Raw genomic sequence first — 21380 nt, 5'->3', positions numbered from 1 at the left:
TTCAGTGCCTAGCACGGTGCTGGCCACAGGAGAGGTGTTGTCTGTAGGATACTCTTTTCTTTCTGTCAACCCAATGCCTCCACTTACTCCCTTCTGCTCTGCTTCCCTCTGCTACTGCACCAGCCACCCTGTGGTTCGATGTCTCTTCAAGGCCAGGTGCAGCTCTGAGTCCTAAGGAGACAACAGCTTCAGAGAAGGTGCCCAGAGTGCCACAGTGAGACCCTAAGGATCCCAGGAGTCCCCAGGAAATGATCACACTGCTGTTATCGGTGCTGTTGGTGCCACTGCCATGCCCCCAGCATGCCCTCATCTGCTCTCCTTCATTTCTCGAACCCCAACGGTGTGCCTGGCGGTGCTGGTCCCGAATATTCCCTCAGGCACAGCCTATGAGAACACGAACTCCAGCCTTCACCCTAGACGGTGCAAGGCCACCAAGCCTGGTGTTTCCCCAATTCTTGAGTTCCTGCCCAGGACCCGAGTGTCCTAGACGAGGTCACACTGGATTGCCATGGCCTTATTTGTCCTCCTCATTGGACCGTGAACACTGAACACCGAGAACACAGCACGGGTCCTGATACTCAGCAGGTGTCACACAGTTTCTGCTAAAGGAAGAGCAGTGAAGAGACAGCTCGCCCTCTGAACGTCTGGCGCCTCCCACCGACTCTGGGTCGGGCAGGCTGACACTGGGATCTCCAGCACGGAGAGCGGCAGGGAGCGGGGTCCGAGCGCCATCTACAGGCAGCGTTGCAGACTGGCAGGAAAGGGCTGTTGAAGCCGAGAGATCCAGGGCGCCTCCCTACCGCCCCTACCGCTGTGATGTCAACCGCGATTTGCAATGCTTCTCCGGAGTCCACGCTCCGCACGCTGCCTCGCAATCACCAGAAAACGTGCTCGCCTCATTGAGAAAAGAAGAGTAAGGCCCGGGAGTGAGTCGAAGTCTGGATGGTGTTGAGAATATGCAGGAAGGGCTTCTCTTCCACCAGCTTGTCTAGGGCAGGAACTACCAAGAAACTCTCCTGCGTAGAAGGCTTTGGGCAGGATGCAACGACTGCAGGTACTGCAGAGCTGAGGTAAGGGCCTCCTCCCTGGGAGACCAGCAGGCTTTGGGGTCAGACAGACCCAACTCTGCTGCTGGCTAGCTGTGTGACTAAGGGCATGCTGCTTTCTCTGTGCGTCTGTGTCCCCACCTGAAACACAAGCTCCGTGATTAGAGGGTTGCTGTGAAGATGGAAATCATATCTGTAACCCAGAACCCACTGCTCCCAAGGGTCAGGCTTCTCTCTCGGGCCCAAATAGCACAAGAGATCCAGCCTTCACCCTATCTGCTCATTGTATGGCCAGCTTTGATCAGGTTCCCTCCCCAGTGTTTCTGGGGTTCTGCAGGTTAAATTTGCCCTCTGTCAAATCCTGGCTGTGGCTCCTATTTTGTTACACCTCCTGACCCTGGCTCCCTACTCTCCTTTTCTCCAGTGAACTCTTGCCACCTCATAACAAGATTTCCCCGGTTCCACTGATGCCCAGACCTCCTCATCCCAAACGTGGTCAGGGATGCCCCCCAAATACCCCAAAGCCCCAAAGGACCAGACTTGCCTGAAAGAATGACAGGAGCCACAGAGCATGCTGGGAAACCCGTAAGTAGCTGCTGGGGGTGGCCAGGCTCAAAGTCCTAAAGCCAGCCTGGCCCCAGGTTCCTCTTGACTCTGTCTCTCTGGGGTCCTAGACTAGCATCTCCTCCAGAAGGGTGAGTCCAGTCCCTCCCTCAGTTCCAGAAGCACCAGCTTTCTGAGTCCCTGAGAGGAAAATTGTTCCCTCATATTTCTGCAAGCAAACTGGCCAGAGACCCATTTCTCCCCTGAACAAAGGCCACCTTTCGTGTGATTCTACAAAACAAAACTCTCAGGTATTTTTATTTGGTGGGCTGGAAGCTCTCCATCCCAAGACAGCATCATGGCTTTTTCTATATAAAACCAAATTTCCTATGAGTTATTTTTTCCCCTTTTCAGAAAAACAAAGCAATGGCTCACCCTCATAGTCGTTTCCTACAGAAACTAAAGCTCAAACAACAGTTAACATTTCTAATCTCCTAGTCTAAGACCCTGCTATAGGCCCTTTGCCTGTTTTAGCTCTTTGCATCTTCACAACAATGCTGAAAGGCGGTCACTGTTGTGTCTCTCCTTTACAGAGGAGGAGAAGGAGGGAATATGGCTTTGCTGACACCTTTCACCCCAATGATAGTGATTCCAGACTTCTGGCTTCCAGAACAGCATGGGCTTAGAGTCTGTGTTAGTTTGTTACAACAGCTACAAGAAGTGAATGTGCCAACCCAGCAGCTCACTGCTGAACCCCCCGGGGCCAGACCAGTGCCCGGCACACAGCAGGTCCTCGATATGTATGTGTTAAGTTATTGAATGAATTGATAAACCAAACTATCAGAAAAATAGATGGGGTAGAAAACAACGAAATATGGCTGCAGGTTCTAAGAGAACATGCATTCTAAGAGGTAGAAAACAGGGAGATACGGAGCTGCTACATTATGAGCAGAGTCGATAGTAAGGCAACGGGGCATCAATGGGGAGTGTGTGGGTGCCTAACAGCTTGATCTCGATACAGGTAAAGCAAAATTCGACTAAATGAAAAGGATTAAAAGGTGATAGAGATGAGAACATAATCATCGTAGGCAATTGTATTGTTCCTCTCAAAATTGATGCAGACCTCAGTTGGCTAAGCGTCTGACTCTTGATTTCGGCTCAGGTCATGATCTCATGGTTTATGGGATCAAGCCCCACATCAGGCTCTGTGCTGACAGCGCGGAGTCTGCTCGGAATCGTTCCCCTCTCTCTCACTGCTCCTCCCCCCGCCCCACAAACATCAATAAGTAAACATTTAAAAAAAATGGGTGGATCAAATGGAAAATGAGTAAGTTGGTAGAGTTGACCATGACAACGAGAAGCTGGATCCTGTCGGTGAATGAATGGAGACGAAAGAGTAAAGGCAGGCCACGTTTCAGAGAGGGGAGGAGGGGCTGTGGGGCCACCTGGGAGCTGGCAATGAAGCTGGGCCAGAAATCACAACCAAGGAGGCGGAGCGGAAGGCGGGGGCAAGGGGCAAGCTTTGGAGAGAGAAGTGGTGTGGACTGAGCACTCAGTCTATGACGGTGTTCACGGCCTGCTCTATCACTGACGAGCTCTGTGACTTCAGGCAAGTGAGGGAAAGTCTCTAAACCTCAGTTTACTCCTCCATAAAATGGGGGCAACAGACTGACATTATATGGTCATCAAGAGGGTTAAAGAAGACAATGACTGCAGAGTACTTAATGTGTGGTAACAGTGCGTAACAGCCCTTCATAGCACTTGAGGCTGGGATGAAGTACACAGGCGAGTGGAAAGGTGGGTCCGCCTGCTTTGAGGGCAAAGAGGGGAGTGGGGGCTTGAAGGTCTTGTCCAGGCACCAGCCAGCTGCCCTCCCATCATTTCCCTGAGAGGCGGCTGACCTGAGTCCTGAGGAGCCCCCCACTTCCTGCATGGGACCTGGGAGACCCTACAGGGCTCCGCTCCACTCCCAAGGGCTAGGTCCCGCTTTCCTGAGGGGGCCCATTTAGCCCTCACAGTATGTTTATCAGGAGGCAGTGTGTGGGGTGGTTAAGGTCACAAGACTTCGAAGACATCATGTTTATCACCTGTGTGATCTTGGGTGAGAGGCTTAACTCCTCTGCCTCAGTTTTCCCCGTTGGTAGAATGAAGGCAAGAACGGCCCTGGCTTTATAGGCCTATTGAAGAAATCCAATTGGTCAATGTGTGGAAAGTGCTCACAGCATTGCTGGCACACACTAGCACAGCTAGGGACCCCCAAAGCACCCCAGTCTAGAAAGGCCACCCACTCACTTGTCAGGCTTTGCTACTTGGCAATGATTTCTGTTATTTGGTCCTTTGGGGATTCACTGCTGAAGAAAAATCGCATCTTAGTGAATACACCTCACCTAAGAGCTGCAAACTCAAGGCAACAGGAGACTAGAACGTAAAATAGGTAAGTGACACACGGCGGGGGGGGGAGTGGCTGGGCAAACGGGGGAGTCCCAGCTCACCCCGAGGGTGAACAGCAGCCCCAGTGGACTCATTTTATGACTTTTCAAGAGAAGCTACAAGCAAGGTTTATACTTCCAGGTCCCTAGTTTTCAAACGTTGACAACCTAGAATGTTTAAAATACCACACTCTGCAGGCCAACGATAGTCGCGAGTTTTTTCTTTGACAGAGAATCCATGAGACAGAAGGGGCAAAGTCCTAGTTGCTAGGCTCATCTGGGGTACCTGAAAGGTAGGACTTCCCTAGGGCTCCATGGGGGACTGTGATTCTCCTGAGGTAAATCACCATAACCAATTTGAATGCCGATGTGGCTCTGTGTTTGCAACACTTAAATAAGAGTCATGACACAGGTGCCTGGGTGTCTCAGTCAGTTAAGCGTCCGACTTTGGCTCAGGTTATGACTTGCCGGTTCACGGGTTCGAGCCCCGCGTTGGGCTCTGTGCTGAGAGCTCAGAACCTGGAACCTGCTTCGGATTCTCTGTCTCCCTCTTTCTCTGCCCCTCCCCAGCTCGTGCTCTGTCTCTCTCAAAATAAATATTTAACTAACTAACTAGAGTCATGACAGTCATTCCAATAATGACAGAAAATACCAAAAATGAATGAAGTGTTCTGGATTTTTTTTTAATGCTGGTTTGGGGGGCGGGGGGAATTCAGTTCATACCAAAACATCCCGCGGGCCCTTGAACTTGTGGAGTACAGGGAGGGAGGGGGAAAGATGCAGTCTTGCTCACTCACATCTCCCCGGCGCCTCTCCACCCACGCTAAGAGGCACTGGGCTGATGCCACCCAGAGGGACAGGAAGTGGACTCTGAAGAAGTGAGGTAGGGGGAGCTCTGGCCCTGACAGAGGAGAGACTCTGCTAGGGCCCCAGTGAGCTGACTGAGTATGGGACAACCTGCCCCACTGAGCGTCCTGTCCTCCAAATATACAGCCAGGGATCCGGCAGGCATGCTCCTTGCTGCATACTCAGATGAGTTGAAAACTCAAGTCCACACAAAAACCTGCTCAGGGACGTCTCTAGCAGCTTTACTCATAATTGCCCCAAATCGGAAGCACCCAAGACACCCCTCAGTGGGTGAGTGGATGAGTAAACGGCGGTAAATTCCAGCAATGGAGCGTTATTCAGCACAGAAAGGACATGAGTTATCAAGCCGTGAAAAAGCCTAGAGGAATCTTAAATACGTATTACTCAGCGAAAGAAGCTGGTCTGAAAAGGCTATGTACTGCCTGATGCCGACTATATGACATTCTGGAAAAGGCAAAACTACAGACACAGTAAAAAGATCCGTGGTTGCCAAAGTTTACAGGGGAGGGAGGTGTTATTTTTTTTTTTGAGAGAGAGAGAGGGAGCAGGGGAGGGGCAGAGAGAGAGAGGGAGACAGAGAGAATCCCCGGCAGGTTCCGTGCTGTCAGCGCAGAGCTCACTCATTGCAGGGCTCGAAGTCACAAATCGTGAGATCACGACCTGAGCTGAAATCAAGAGTCAGACGCTTAACCAACTGAGCCACCCAGGTGCCCCAAGCACAGAGATTTTTTAGGGCCGTGAAACTGTTTTGTAGCAGACTGTAATGGTGTTACCCGTCATTATACATTTTTCCAAACCCAAGAGTGAACCCTATGTAAGCTATGGGCTTTGAGTGATGATGACGTGTCGGGGTACATTCAGAGATTACAACACACATATCATCCTGGTGCAGGATGTTGACAGTGGAGGGGGCTGTGTGTCGAGGCATGGCGAGGGGTATGTGGGAACTGTCTGTATTTTCTGCTTAATTTTGCCATGAACCTAAAACTACTCTAAAAATTTAAGTCCATAAAATATATATATATATACAAGCAAGACCCTTTTTGGGGCACACAAAACTTGCCCAACAGTGCCTCCTAGCACTCGCAAACCGTAAACGTTCTTAGCATCGGGCTTCCAGATTAAGTATCGCAGAGCAAGAGACTGGGGGAAATCTTGCTTCTTTGAGCCACACTCATCCATAACCCGCGCATGTTGGGGGTTAGAGGGACAGGAAAGGGACGGAAAGAAAGGCAGGCTGAGGCTGGCGTTTGCCAAGCCCTGGCCCTGGTTGTTAGCCAGGTTCCCAGGTTTCCAGGCAGGCCAGATACTGGCTTGTACTAGAGGTTCTCAAAGGCCCGCCGAGGTGGAGCAGAGAAACCCCTGGGCTTTATTTAAAGGTGTTGGAGGCATCCCGTGGTCTGCAGCAAGCCCGTCAGCAGCGGGATTTGCCTTGAAGGATTGAACCACAGTGGTCCTGGGCCTCAAGTAGAAACCCAGAGGGGAGCATATGCCCATCTTAGGAACAGGTCCGCTGGCGGCCGGCATGGAGGCAGACATGCAGAGGGCAACACTTACACAGCGTGGACGCTCTGAGTCGATGGCCGCCAAACAGAAATAGCCACGCGCTAGGCCACTGGGTGACAACTTGAGCAGAGGCCTCGTTGGTGATTTACGCTTTGGGAGGTGACACGGTCCCAGGGAGCCTCTGGCAAACCGCTTGGAGAGAGAGCTCTGGAGGCAGGATTTCTCATTTTCTCTTCACTTCTCCATTTTCATGATATAGTGCCCCCCTGGGGCCGAGGAAAAGGGGAAAATGCTTTTTATATTGTAGTAGTGGCCATGTGGAAAAGACATATTTCCCACGACATTCGGTTTGGAATGAAGATGCACATTTGTAAAGCATATGTGAAAAATGTCATGCATGAAGGGTATGAAATATTTGTTGTCGTGGCTGGGGCTAGTTGTGTGAAATATCATAGGACAGGGAGAATAATTTTAAGAGAAACCGCTGGGGAGAACGTGAGCTGCTGGTCTTAAGGACACCTCCACAATGCAAGGCACCAGGCAGTGTTTAGGAAAGAGGAGGGCATGGCCAGACTGTATACTCATACATGCTTGGAACTGCATAAAGAATATCTGGAAAGGGGCGCCTGGGGGGCTCAGTCAGCTGAGTGTCCGTCTTGGCTCAGGTCACGATCTCACAGTTCGTGGGTTCGAGCCCTACGTCGGGCTCTGTGCTGACAGCTCAGAGCCTGGGGTCTGCTTCAGATTCTGTGTCCCCCTCTCTTTCTGCCCCCTCCCCTGCCTGTGCTCTGTCTCTCCCTCTCTCTCAAAAAATGAATAAACATTAAAAAAAAATAAGAATATCTGAAAGGATGCACAGGACACAGGCAGTTACCCGATGGGAAGGGTGACAGAGACTTTTCGCTCAGCTTCCTTTAATCTTTTCAAGGGTTGTGAACTATGTGGGTCTATTACTTTTTCAAAACGTTGCATAAGAACAAGACAAACACAAAGCCTTTCACTCTGTGAGCGTGCATCTCAGAACGGACCTAGAACGTTCAGGGAAATGTTGCATATCTAGACTGGAGAAAACAATCTCGGAAACGAAACTTCCTCCCTCGAGCCATGAACTTGAGCACATCCCCTGGGCATGGAGCCATCCAGACTTCCCAGCTGGACGCTGCAGCCTCTTTCCCCCCTGGTCCCGGGGGGCAGTGACTGCATGTTCTTTATGAGGGGCTGTGGCTGCACCCTAATAAACAGGACATTCAACAGCACAGCAGAGACAGGACAAAGCTAAGCGATGAAGGCCAATATGCCGCATCAACCAGCCTTGGGGGCTTTGACAGGGTCAAGGGAGAGATTGGAGGGGAAGAGCAGGAGTAGCTGCGAGCAGTGATGATAGCAGAGCCCCAGGTGTTTGTTCAGAGGCAGAGGAAGTAGCCCACTCCTTCTGTGGTTCTCCTGACATCAGCTATCTCGAACTTTCCAAGGGAGACTTTGCTTGTGCAAGACCTCCTCTTGGGACACCCGCTCCTCCTTCTTAACTTAGCCAACACATACTGTTTCTTCAAGACCCAGCCTTGGCATCACCTGCTTGAGGAAGCCCTCCTCATGCCCCCAGGCTGGTCTTGGACCTTGTTGAAACTCCCTTGGTCTCATGATGCTCTTCTTGGTCCCTCCGGCTGGTATGTGTCCAAGAGTCTGTCTTGTGCACTGGCCTGGATCCCCACGAAGTAGAGTTTGTCTCTTTGCTTGGCCAGTACAGAGCCCATGCAGGGCTGGGTGCAGAGGAGGCCAATTCCCCCCTGGGCCCAGACCTCTTAGGAAGAGGTCCAGGAGGCCCACTTGAAAGCACGAGCTGGTGTCTGGGGGCACCAGTCGGTTAAGCGTCCGACTTCAGCTCAGGTCATGATCTCACGGTCCGTGAGTTCAAGCCCCTCATCAGGCTCTGGGCTGACAGCTCAGAGCCTGGAGCCTGCTTCGGATTCTGTGTCTCCCCCTCCCTCTACCCCTCCCCTGCTCATGCTCTGTGTTTCTCTGTCTCAAAAATAAATAAACATTACAAATAATAAAAAAAAAAAAAAGAAAACACGAGCTGGAACTTGGCTCTGGAGCTGGGGTAGGGTCCCGAAGCAGGGAAGCCTGGTTCTGTTTCTGGGTGTGGAGAGACAGCTAATAGTCCCTATGGACTCAGAGCATGTCTACACGTTGGGGTGGTCCAGGAGCTGCAAAGCCTAGAGATCCCACTCTGCCAAGGCCCCTGCTCCCTGGAAGTTTCCATAGTGTCTCTCTTTTTTTTTTTTGGTCCCAGGCTGAAATGCAGGTCATGTGGGATCTGACACCTAACTCCAAAGTGGGTTTTCTGAATGTCACTGGGTTTGAAATTCCAATAGGTACTAAACTGGTAAAGGAGAATTAAAAGCAGACAATTTAATTTTGCAAAACAAATCCACAGAAATTGCTGAAGGGCCTTGCCTTTGTTTTGGCAAAATGAAGCCAGATGGCACTGCCCACGGTGATGGCAGCCTCTTGAGGTGGCATCTGAGGTTCACGGCCTCAGAGCTGGGCCAAGGCTATTTTTCTTGGCATCAGAAACCTCCATGATTTAGCGGCTTTCCCCAGGAAACTTGGGTCCTCCTCCAGCTCATGATAACTATTCCACGTGCAGGCGGGGGCCTGAGGGGGGGTAGACAGAGGTGGTAGACGTGAGTGGACCCCCACTTGTGGGCAGCACAGTCCCCTCAAACTTCCTCTCCTGGCGGCAGTCCCCACAGTGGGGACCAGTTTTCCTTGTGGGAATGAGCCAATGGTTTAGACAACCAACTTTCTAGGAAGAGTTTTAAATTATGAGCAAACTCAAAAATTTTGAAATGCTTTGAACCTCTGGGGTTTGTGAATCTACCGTACTGGGGGCTCAGAATTCTCCTCATGGGCTCTGAGTCTGGGACCCAAACCCGTGAAGTGGAGGTTGTCTGGTATGGCTTTGTGCAGAAGCCCGTGGTAACAAAAACACAGCACTAACACTAACCCTTGCCCTTAAAATCTGTGACGCCAGGAGCATCAGGCAAGGGCAGAGAGCAAGGGCATGGGGCCCAGTTTACAGGCAGGAAATGGTGGGCTCGGGAGCCTGGCAGCTCACAGCCATCACTGATTTTCCCACTCACACCTCCGTGAGACTTATATCGTCAGAAAATAAGCTGTACTGCTGACAGTGTGGCATGTTATTTATCCCAAATGAAGAGTATTTCTGTTCAGCCATAAAGATGGGAACATAAAATTAACAAAAACTACAAGGTAAATTTGGAGGCACTTTGTTTTACATTGTTACCAAGGTATGTAAAATATTTTATGTTGCCTCATATGGTCAAATACGGTACATTGTCACCATCAGTCATAAATCTTATCTGAAAATAACTCTTTGTAGGGGTGCCTGGGTGGCTCAGTCGGTTAAGCGTCCGACTCTTGATTTCTGTTCAGGTCATGATCTCACGGTTGAGCCCCACATCAGGCTCTGTGCTGGGTGTGGAACCTGCTTGGGATTCTCTCTCTCCCTCTCTCTCCGCCCCTCTCGCCTCCAACAAAAAAATAACTCTTTGTAGGAAAGCTGCACATCCACATGTATTTGGACCTTGACCTTAGGTGGTATACAAAAATTATTTCAAAATGGATGAAAAATTTAAACGTTAGAGCTAATACCCCACAGCTCTTGGAGGAAAATCTTTATGACACTGGATTTGGCAATGATGACTTAGATATGATAGTAAAAACCACAGGCAAAAAGTAAAAAAAGGTACACTGGACTATATAAAAATTTAAAACTCTGCATCAAAGGATCAATCAACAGAGAGAAATGGTAACCTATGGGATGGGAGAGAGTATTTGTAAATCCTATATCTGATAAGGGTTAATATCCAGAATATATAAAGAAAGTGTACAGGGGGAGTCTGGGTGGTGCAGTCCGGTGAGCGTCTGACTCTTGAATTCGGCTCAGGTCATGATCCCAGGGTTGTGGGATCCAGCTTCATGTCAGGCTCTACGCTGAGGGTGGAGCCTGCTTAGGATTCTCCCTCTGTCTCTCCCTCTGCCACTTTCCCCTGCTTGCGCGCGCTCTCTCTCGCTCGCTCTCTCTCTCTCTCTCTCTCTCTCTCAAAAAAAGAAAGAAAGAAAACAATGCCTACAATAACAGGAAAAAATAACTCAATTTAAAAATGGGCAAAAGACCTAAGTAGACATTTTTTTTTAAATTTTTTTTAACGTTTTATTTATTTTTGAGACAGAGAGAGACAGAGCATGAACGGGGGAAGGGCAGAGAGAGAGGGAGACACAGAATCGGAAGCAGGCTCCAGGCTCTGAGCCATCAGCCCAGAGCCCGACGCGGGGCTGGAACTCACGGACCGCGAGATCGTGACCTGAGTTGAAGTCAGACGCTTAACTGACTGAGCCACCCAGGCACCCCAGTAGACATTTCTTTAAAGAAGACGTTCAGTTCAAATGACCAACAGCACATGAAAAGATACTCAGTATCAGTAATCATTAGGGAAACGCACATCAAAACCTCAATGAGCTATCACCTCACATTCATTGGGATGGCTACTATTTTTTACAAAACAGAAAATAACAAATGTTGGCAACGATACGGAGGAGTCCAAATCCTTGTGCATTGTTGGGGGGAACATAAACTGGTGCAGCCACTATGGCCGCCATGGTGGTTGCTCAAAATATTAAACATAAAATCACCGGATGATCCAGGAGTTCCCCTTCTGAGTATATTTCCAAAAGAATTGAAAGCAAGGAATCAAACAGGTATTTGTACACCATGTGCAGAGTTGCATTATTCACAATAGCCAAAAGGTGGGAGAAACCCAAGTATCCATGGACAAATGGATGGATAAACAAAATGTGGTGTATTCGGTGGAGTGATACAATGGAGTATCTTCAGCCTTAAAAAGCGATGCAATTCTGACACAGGCTACAACATGGATGAACCTTAAAGACATCGTGTTACATGAAATAAACCAGTGACAAACGGACAATTACTGTACGATCCCACTTATATGAGGTCTCTAGAGTAGTCATAGAAAGAAACACAATGGCGGTTGCCAGGGGCTGGAAAGAGGGGGAGTTTTGTAACGAGTTTAGAGTTGCAGTTCTGCAAGATGAAAAGGTTCTAAGATTAGGTGCACAGCAATGTGAACATACGTACCACTGTGAATTGCACATTTAAAATGGTTGAGGTGGTAACTTTTATATATTGTACACTTCACCACAATGTAAAGGCAGATAACTGTTTGCAGAGGGAGAGTTTTCTTTTTCTTCTCCCTCCTGGGTTGCTATCAGATCTGCATGGAGTGTTTCTAGGCGCCAGAAACCACCTAAATTCCCACGGTTTTTTTCCCCCATGGTATGTTAAAAGTCTGCCTTTGAAGACACGCTAATTTCAAAATACACTTTATTCCTAAACTTTAGTTAAAAGTATTTATGCTAGGCTTTTACCTCACTTAATTAAAAACAAAAAGGCCATGTTTGATGTGTGTTATGCTGTGTTTGAGGCCATCTTTCCTAGCCAGATGCATCCTCTAAATAAGACCAAGCTGTATTTCTTCAATGTGGGTTCTTGATGGAAACAGAAAAGCAGCCATAGGCAAGTCCTTTCAACCAAGTGAAAGCTGACCCCTCATAAAGTGTTAAATGAAGACGGTGGCTATAGAGCAGGCATGATGATCCCCATTCTACAGATGAGGACACTGAGGCCCAGAAAGGAAAAGCGACTTGCCCCAAATTATGTCCACAGGAAAGCCAAGGCTGGCTCCCTATGAGGGCTCTCTCTCTCTGCCTTTTGGACCCTTGCTGCTTTGGAGCCAGTGGGTGGAGGTGGAGGGAGTGCATGCTGGCTAAGAGCCAGGATGCCTCCTCCTTCCCTGAGCCATTGCTCCCCAGGCAACCTAAGGGCTGGCTCTTAGTTCCATAGGGAAAAAATAGGTCAAACTGTAAGGGAACTGGTGGGCCTACAGGCACCAGCTCCGTGTGTCCTGAACACCCCACCCCAAGGTAAGAGCCAAGAAGGCCTCAGAAATCCCAGGCACCCCATCCCCAAGCCTGTTCCGGGCACTGGTCAGGGCTCCAGGGTTTAGCTCATAGGTGAGTCCTTATTATGGGATTTAACAATAAGTAAAATGGACATATATTAAGCATTTAGCACAATCGTGAAATCAGTGAAATCAGGCTTGGTAGTGGCCCCTGGAATGGGGGGGGGGGGCTGGGTGGCAATGGTGGCAGTTCCCGAAAGCCTTCCCGCTGTCTCTGGCTCTTGGCAGGAGGAGGCCACCCAGGTCTGCCAGCCAGCCCAGCCTCTGCAAGGGGCCCAGCCGGCACTCTGGGAGTGAACACAGAGGGAACGAGCAATCAGGGCAACCCCGATAGCCATCTGCTTCCCACCGGGGCTCAGGCCAAGAGACTGGTAGCGCTGGACAAACCCTGGTCACTCATTCAGTGAGCCCTCTCATTAACCAACCATCACCTGGTGGTTAGCCTTCTTATTAGCCAAGAGCATGGGCAGGGGGAGGCAGACGCATCTCTGGAAACTGGGTACGGTCTCCCACCTTCTTCCACCAGGCACCGTCCCACGTCCCACCCTACAGAGTCAGCACAAGCGTCCCCTCCTCCAGGAGGCCCTCCCAGGTGTCCCCCACCCCTGGCAGGTTAGATGCTCCTCCTGGAGGTTCTTGGTTCTGTGCCCACCGCCCCTCACAGCACCTATCTCTATGAGTTACAGGTGCTCTTTGTCTTACGGGAGAGCTCAGTGGGGGCAGGGGGCAATCAGGCAAGATCAGAGTAACAGTAGGTACATGGTAACAATCATAACAGACATGGTAACTGCGGCCATAGTCCACTTCCCCTGCATGAGGTCCTGGCCTAGGCTCTGCGCATTGCATGCATTTCCTTTCCTGCTGTCCCCCCTCCCTGGAGGGCACCCGCGGTACTCCATTTTACCGGAGCCGACTCGGCTTCTCACCCATCCTTGCTGTGCACTAAGTCTGTGTCCGTGGGCAGTTTACTTACCCTTCTGAGCCTGTCTGGCCCAGCACCCATGCTTGTGACCACTGCTCCACGGGGCCTCCTGCGCTGGCTTCCTGCTTTATCTCCATGCACGCACAATGAGTTTTGAGGTCCTCTGGTGAATGACTCCCCCATGCTTTGCCCATCCTCTCCTTCCCCCTCGGAGAGCAGGCCACTAGGTTTGTGGGTGCTGCCACCTGGTGGCCACAGGCCACCGGGACATCAGTAGAGTGGCCTCCGCACAGTTTGGCCGGCTGCTGGAAGCCCGCGCCTCTCTCCCGAGCACACTGCCAGCCAGGCGGCAGGAGCACGTTTGCAGAAGGCAGGACAGCTGGACTCCAGAGAATACCACCTTCGAGGCCCAGCAGCTTCACGATCAGGCCCAAGAGTGCCATGGAATGGGTCCCAGTCCTGGTTCTGCCGCCTCTCAGATACGAGACCCTGGGGCTAGTTGACTAATTGCTGTGGGCCTCAGCTGCCTCATCTGTCAAATACGTAACCTTGTCCTCCTGTGCTAGGGCCACATGCCCCAGGCCATAACTTGGAGAGTCTTCCTGAAGCACGCCCTTTTAATTTCATTATCATTGAAAATGGAATTTATGTTAAATGCGTGCAAATTAGGTATTACACTCCAAAATTATGTTCCTTTAAAGCAAAACCTGGGTCGGGGCACCTGGGTGGCTCAGTCGGTCAAGCGTCCGACTTCGACTCAGGTCATGATCTCACTGTCTGTGAGTTCGAGCCCCACGTCGGGCTCTGTGCTGGCAGCTCGGAGCCTGGAGCCTGTTTCGGATTCTGTGTCTCCCTCTCTCTGACCCTCCCCCGTTCATGCTCTGTCTCTCTCGGTCTCAAAAATAAATAAACATCAAAAAAGAAATTTTAAAGCAAAACCTGGCCTTCTGAGAATTTGGGGTTCGTGCAGTCTGTTGGTCTGCTCCTCCAGCGTCTCTCACAAGGTGCATCTTCGCGGTCTTCTGCTGTTAAGGCTTCTACCACGAGCAGCCCTCACGTACCAGCTTTGAACCATGTCTTTGACACTTGGCGCCTATCTCATTTAGCCCTCACACAACAAACTGTTTTTATTTCACAGAGCAGAAATCAGGTTCAGAGAGGCCAGGTAACTTGTCTGGGGTCACACACACACCTGCTATAAGAAGGAACCAAGCCTCACACCAGAGCCTGTGTGACCCCAGAACTCTCGCCTGCCCACCACTGTAGAAAGCCCTGGAAACTGTTGTTCTGTCCCTGAGTTTTCCCAGGAGCACACGACAGAGACATTTGCTCACTGAGGTACACTCCTCAGGGTCCTGACACCAACTAGAGAAGGCCATCCTGGCCAAGGGGGCCAAGTAGAGAGAAGCCAGCACTTGCTCTCCCCCTGCTCTCGCTGTCCCCTCAGGAGACTGCCAGCCAGTGACGAACAGGACTTCCTGTTCTCCTTCAGAAGACACAGCCCAGGCAAGACTTCCTCGTACTGACGGATTCCCTGGCTGTTTCAGTTCTCTTGCTAGGGAATGCTCTGAACCAAGGTCCTGAGGGCACAGGGGGCCATGAACACATCTCTTCTGCCCACCTACTCTCCCGTGCCAGGGCTGGAAGTGTGGACAGAGCCCTTCTCTCACTGAGACATGGTCGCAGGGTACAATGGGAAGGCGGTGTCCCATCCCCAAGGAAGGAAAACTAAGACCCAGAGAAGGGATAGGACTTGCCCAAGGTCACAGAGCAAGAGGTAGCAAAGCCCCTGCCCGGATTCTGCCTATTGCGCACCGCCCTGGGTTCCTGACAGGAATGCTGATAGTCTGTGCGGATCCCCATGGGGACAGGCCTCCCCCACACACACCTGGCCCAGCTCTGTGCATGCTGGAGCTTAGACAGCTAGTGAAGAAGATGCCTCCAGGGAGGCAGCCTGGAGTTAACGGTTGGTTCCCCCCAGGGGCAGATACAGTTCCCATCTCCGGAGGACCTGGTTTCCTGGGGGAGCCCTCGTGCTTGTGTCACACTGGCTGGGACACATGGGGACAGATGACCGTTTCGAGATTTTCCTATTTTCCTTCTTAGTTACTAAGCAACCAACTAGAGTCTAAATGCTCAGAAGAGATAAAGCAGACGAAGCACTGAATAGTGCCCAGAGGGGCTTGGCCCCCACAGTGTGTCCTGCTGAGTTCTCAGGGGCTACAAGGGTCATTCTTGAGGGGAGAGTAAGCTGTGGGTTGGGGACAGCAAGGCAGATCGGGAGACCAGCGGGCTGTACCACCCACCTGGATACCCCCCAAGAATCCCCAGGATAGCCCAGGTTTGATGGGAAAAAGAGGAAGGATTAAATGCTGACACATTCTGGGGCCTTGGGCCAGGCACTGCCTCTCTTAGGGCCCCTGTTACCCCCTGTATACCATGGGCACCTGTCTCTTGCCAGCTTGGGGGGTACAGTGAAGGCAGTATGAATACACCGGTGGACACTGGGTCACTTCCAGGATGGCCGGGGCTCACAGTGCTGGGCAAGCATCTATCTCAGTCTCTTCCATGCTACTCTGGAAGGCCAGCAGAGCCCAGGAGGGGTGAGCATAGAAGATGGCCTTTCTGCTGTCCTGTGGGACAGGCCGCCCACCATGAGCAGCCCTCACCCCCATCCGCTGAGGCCCTGCCCTTCCCGAGATATTGAGTGGACTGCTCTGTCACCCACAGCCCTCTTGGCCACCGCCGGCCCATCTGTAATGCTCTCCTCGCACTCTCCCACATAAGTGGGGGCTCCCCTCATTGTCTCTCTGTTCAAAAAGCCTCTCCTTTCTAACAAGCCTGGGAGGCCTTCACCCCACACACCCACACACCCCCGCGGTTGGCAGCAGAGAAGAGTAGCAGCACCAGTGACTGGTGCCCTGGACACAGCTCCCGGGGTGCCTGGGGACAGGCTGCAGACCCAGGCAGTGTACTGAAGCCCAGCGGGGAACCCCACCCCCCAGGGGCCAGGGCTAGCAAGGATCCCAGGCTGCGGTTTCTCAACCACTCAGCGCTAGGGTTGCACTTCTGCAATGGGAAATCACATGTACATTTTCCTTCCTAACGGGAAAAAGGAAGAAAGCAGCAAAACTGATGAATGTTCTGACGTATCACATCCCCAAACCGCAGCCTTAAGTGCCAAGCCAGACCTGCCCTGGCAGGGACCCATTTGCTCCTGAGAGCTCATGGCTGCCGAGTCACAGCCAGAGGTGCCCCTGGCGGTAAGGTAGGTGGAGGGGGACTTGACACATAGCCAGGGGAGATGGCCCGGGGCTGGGCCGCGGGGGGAGGGGGGGAGCAGAGCCCCTGCTGGCTACTCACCAGGCACGTATCTCAGTCTCTTTCTGCTGTCTCCTCCCAGAGACGACATTGGTAGGGCTGGGTTCTGCTTCCCCAGAACAACTGGAGGGTCCTGGAGATGTGAGGGCCTCTTCTGGGGCTCTGCGCTGCTGGGGGATTTCTGTCGGCTCTGGAGCGCGCAGTGGAGCAGAGAGTAATGTCTCACGAGCAGCGGTGAACCCTCATTTCTGAGGGATTTTCTCAGGGTCTCTGGGATGTGAGATCGGGTCCTAGAAGTGAACTCTGAGTTTCTGGCCTGGCCTGAGGACTTGGATACCCCGCTTGGCCATTCCGGGCCCAGCTTGTCTTTTGTAGTCAGGAGGTCTCCTCCAGGCTGGGGCCAGAGCAGGTTGTGGATGGAGACATGTGTATGTCTGTGCTTTAGGGAAAAGGGAGGGGCCTGAGGGGCCAGAGTGGAAGGTCTTCACCATGAACGTACTTCACCCAAAATGCAGAAGGGGTGGAGGGTCCCAGATTCAGACCACCTGTGACAGGATTCCAGCCGCACCCCCCCCCCCCCTGCTCCACACACAGCCCTTGAGCTCTAGGCTCACATTTGCCACGTACCTAAACTTGGTTTCACATGATTTTCATGTGTGAGCATCTCTTCATTGAGCCATTTGTCAAATGTGCCCCCAGACACATATGGCCAGGCCCTGTTTGTACAGGGCAATGGGACACTGGGCAACAGGGCGGCTCAGACCACAGCCTGCCCCTGGGAAGTCTCAGAGACAGAGCAGGAGGGCTCAGGGAAGGCAGGACAAGGACCCACATAATTCTGACGTGTAATGAGAAGATGGACTGAATGGCGGTGTCCGGAAAGGGTCAGAGGGCAGAGACAGGAAAAGAGCTACATAGAAGACGCCACATTGGAACGGGGCCTTTCAAGAGGAGCGGTATTTGGTCAGGGTTTGGGATGGAGGATACATTCTTAGCAGAGAAAAACCTGCAAGCAAAGTCTGGTGCCGAGAAAGTGTACAATTAGTTATTCAAACCCACTCATCCCCTGGTTCCCAGTGAAGGCTCTGGCAGGTTCTGGGCCATATGGGGTTGGGGGATGTGCCAGAGAGTTTATATTCCTCAAATGCATGCACAAGCAAAGCCGACTATTGTAAGTAGCCTTACTGCATGTGCCAGTGACATTCTAAAGGACAAATGATCAGAGATGGAGTTGCTGGAACAAAGGATGTATGCGATTCACACTGTGGCCGCCTTGTTACTTGGCCTCCACACAGCCCCTGTCAGTTCTTTTTTTTTTTTTTTTTTTTTTTTTTGAGAGAGAGAGAGAGAGAGAGCGAGCGCGCGCGCATGACTTGGGGAGGGGGAGGGGGGACAGAGCATCTGAAGAGGGCTCTGTGCTGAGAGCAGCAGAGCGAGCCTGATATGGGGCTCGAACTCACAAACTGTGAGATTGTGACCTGAGCCGAAGTCAGGTGCTCAACCAACTGAGCCATCCAGACGCCGTGAGCCCCTGTTGGTTCTTGAGTGACATCTCTCATGGCTGTCCACCTTCTCCATCAGGATCTGTCCTCTGCCCATATAGTGAGACATTCATGCCCAAAATACACTTGGCATGGGGCCAGGCCCATAGAAGCAACTTGGAACATGCTAGCCGTTTTTCTTCATCCTCTGGGTCTCCAGGGAGCCTTTCTGGTTCCCCCAGGAGCCAACTGGGCTTCCCTGTTCTGTCTCTCTCCATAATTCCTGATGCAAGAGGCACCTGTCTCCTCCCGCAGCTGGGTGTTCCGGAAATCAAATTCTAGTTCTCCTGTTGCCTGTGCTCATTGCCAGCAGCTGCTCAGTGCCTGGCTCAAACAAGGGCCCAGCAAGGTTATTTTTGTGTGATGGTTGGATACGAGGAAGGTGTATCCTGTCTGTCTGTTCTTCCCTCCCCTCAAAACAGGGCCAGATTGTCTCCAGATGTCAGTAGGCCACCACCATAACCACACCGCAGAAGCTGGTATCCCATATACCTTACAAAGACAAGGAGGGGCATACTGACAGTACAGAAAAGAAAACTAAAGCTCAGAGTGGATGGGCGGTAAGGCCTGCTCACAGAATATGATCAAGGTGACACTGAGATTAGAACCAGTGGGGCTGAGGGGCGCCTGGGTGGCTCAGTTGGTTAAGCGTCCGACTTCGGCTCAGGTCATGATCTCATGATTCACGGGTTTGAGCCCCATATCGGGCTCTGTGCTGACAGCTCAGAGCCTGGAGCCTGCTTGGGATTCTGTGTCTCCCCCTCTCTCTGCCCCTCCCCCCACTCACACTCTGTCTCTGTCTCTCAAAAATGAATAAACGTTAAAAAAAAAAAAAAAAAAAAAAAAAGAACCAGTGGGGCTGAACTTCCACACCAGCTTTAGCCTTGGTGTTATCCTGGCTTGAGCAGGATGACCGTGTCCACACTCCGTTGCTCTGCTCTGTTGGGCTGGAGGGGGTCCAGGGCCCCTGAGCCGGGCAAGCATGTCTAGGTTCAGGGAGTCACAGAGGTGTCAGGCTCCAACCACACTTCTCTGTCTGTGTTCCATCCTTCCCAGGCTCCCATCCACGGAGAAGCCCCTCACGGTCCTGCATGTGAGCCTGTACCACCCCACGCAGGACCCAGACACCTTTGCCAACGTCCCACCGAAGCTGCAGCATGACACCAACCCGCTGCTGGTGGGGCGGGGCCCGGAGGCCCACCTCCAGCTGCGGCTCCCGTGCCTCTCCCGCAGACACCTGTCGCTGGAGCCCTACCGGGAGAAGGGTGGCACTCCCCTGGCCTTCTGCCTGAAGGCCCTGAGCCGCAAAGGCTGTGTGTGGGTCAATGGGCTGACTCTGAGGTTCCTGGAGCAGGTTCCACTGAGCGTGGTCAACAGGGTTGCCTTCTCCGGCATCCAGATGGTGGTCCGCATAGAGCGAGGCACCTCCCTGGAGGCCTTTGTCTGCTGCTTCCATCTCAGCTCCTCGCCCCTGATTCACAGGCCCCAGGCTGAGGAGACTGATGAATGGGAAAGCAAACCCCAGGAGCAGCCGCCCCCAAGTTCGGGGCAGCGAGCTCCAGATCACCCAGGGCTTCACCACGGCCCTTCCCATCCAAGCCCTGGAGGAGGAACAGAAACACAGCTCCAGGAGCCCCCAGAAAGTATGCTCTGCTAGCCCCGCCAGCGGCCCAGAGCAAGGCTTACCTGAAATAGAACTTGAACTCTTGTAGCTACATCATGTGAGGCTGACAAGCAAGACGGGCCTGGTAATAATGAACAGATTCTGCAAACACGAACAGCCTGGGCTGGGGGATCACCCTCCATGGTTACAGCTACGTAAAGGAACGGGAACTTTGTATACGTTAGAGGCCCTGAGGGCTTCTGAGAGCCTTTCTCAGCCTTTCCCCACATTTCCCCCGGCCTGTCTGCCTAGGAGTTACTTTATGTGGCTAATTTCGTGAGCCGCTTAAGAGCTGGAGTCTGAGGTTGCACGAGGAATGCATGGACACATGTACCAATTACGTTCGTGGTAGCTCGGGGTTACCTTGGGCTTTCTAATACCCACAGGCACTCAGGGCTTAGGGAAGCCTGTGTTTAATAAACTGTAAGTATTTCATTAAGCTGGCATGCCCAGTAGGATTCCCTGATCGCCAGACGGGGTGCGTGCACGCCACGTTGTCACGCAGAGGCAGGGGCGGGAAATACAGAAGAGGTGTAAGAGGAAATTGGAAAGGTGGGGGCTCACATTTCTGGAAAGGATGTGGGCAGAGCTCAGGGTTTCCTGGGGGCGGGGAGCTGGGGGCTGGGCCTGCCGGGAAACTCACTGTCACACGGTCATCCTCACACTCCCTCCCTCTGTTATTTCTGGATCAAAGCCTTGGCTGATGGGAGGGCAAGACCTCCAGGGAAAGGTGGCTTCCCAGAGCAGAGAAATCTTTCAAGACTAAGTCCGTGAGGGTGGGGGGAAGAGGTTGTGGTAAAATTCAGCTCAACGGTAATTTTACTCAAAGTGGGTCATATACCAACGGGGGTGGGGTGGTCTTTCCAATATAAGGGACTAGTTAGTAAGCCATGCAGGTTAAGGGTGGGACAACTTCTCAGTGAACAGAAGGGCTGAGCACAAGTACCTACTCTCCACATCATCTCCATTCCAACTCCCCAGTGGGGGATGGCAAGCATCATTGAGAAACAATGTTCACCCGTGCTGTGAAGGGAGGGACCTACAAACTCAGATGGCCATCATCATCTTAGACCATGCTCTAGGATATTGGAGACACTGAGCCTGGCAAGAAGATTCAGTTGGTCTGCCAGGCACTCCCTGAGCGTCCTCTCCATGGGGAAGACAGCAGTGGGCAGGAACCAGGCCTGTCCTGGCTTGGGAAGCTTCCCTTCTAATGGGGAATAGGACAAGTACACTCAGATTACAGCAAAAGGCAGAGGAGGGCAAGGGATGTAAGAAGAAGGGGTGTCCAATGCTGTGAATGGCATGTGGGGGCCCCCCAAATGGTCCTTCACTCAGTTATTCAACAAACTTTCACCAGATGCTATGCAAAGCCCCAGGCGCAGTGAACTAGGCTGACAAAGTCCCTGCCCCCAGAGAGTTTACCTGGGCTCATGAAAGACCCCTGTTGAGGAACTAATCACTGAATTATTTG

The 21380-nt window shown here is 52.0% G+C and overlaps 1 protein-coding gene across 1 annotated transcript; it reads left to right on the top strand.

The window, feature by feature from the left end:
* Positions 1-16503: 16503 nt before the first annotated feature.
* Positions 16504-21161, top strand: TIFAB (TIFA inhibitor). Its single transcript, XM_015087615.3, has 2 exons — positions 16504-16649; positions 19300-21161. Exons 1-2 carry the CDS (start codon positions 16609-16611, stop codon positions 19898-19900), a joined length of 642 nt encoding a protein of 213 aa, XP_014943101.3. The 5' UTR covers positions 16504-16608; the 3' UTR covers positions 19901-21161.
* The last annotated feature ends 219 nt before the right edge of the window (positions 21162-21380 follow it).

The sequence above is a fragment of the Acinonyx jubatus genome, chromosome A1 (genome assembly GCF_027475565.1).
Source record: "Acinonyx jubatus isolate Ajub_Pintada_27869175 chromosome A1, VMU_Ajub_asm_v1.0, whole genome shotgun sequence".
NCBI classification, from domain to species: Eukaryota; Metazoa; Chordata; class Mammalia; order Carnivora; family Felidae; genus Acinonyx; species Acinonyx jubatus.
Note: the sequence above shows the minus strand (reverse complement) of the source record. Positions and strands in the feature narration are given on the sequence as shown.

What these genes read in the sequence shown, in the direction of transcription:
- TIFAB (XM_015087615.3), top strand. Translation starts at nt 16,609, where the DNA reads ATGGCTGCCGAGTCACAGCCAGAGGTGCCCCTGGCGGTAAG. An exon ending in GAGGTGCCCCTGGCGGTAAG is followed by an intron (nt 16,650 to 19,299) that starts GTAGGTGGAGGG and finishes CATCCTTCCCAG; the next exon opens with GCTCCCATCCACGGAGAAGC.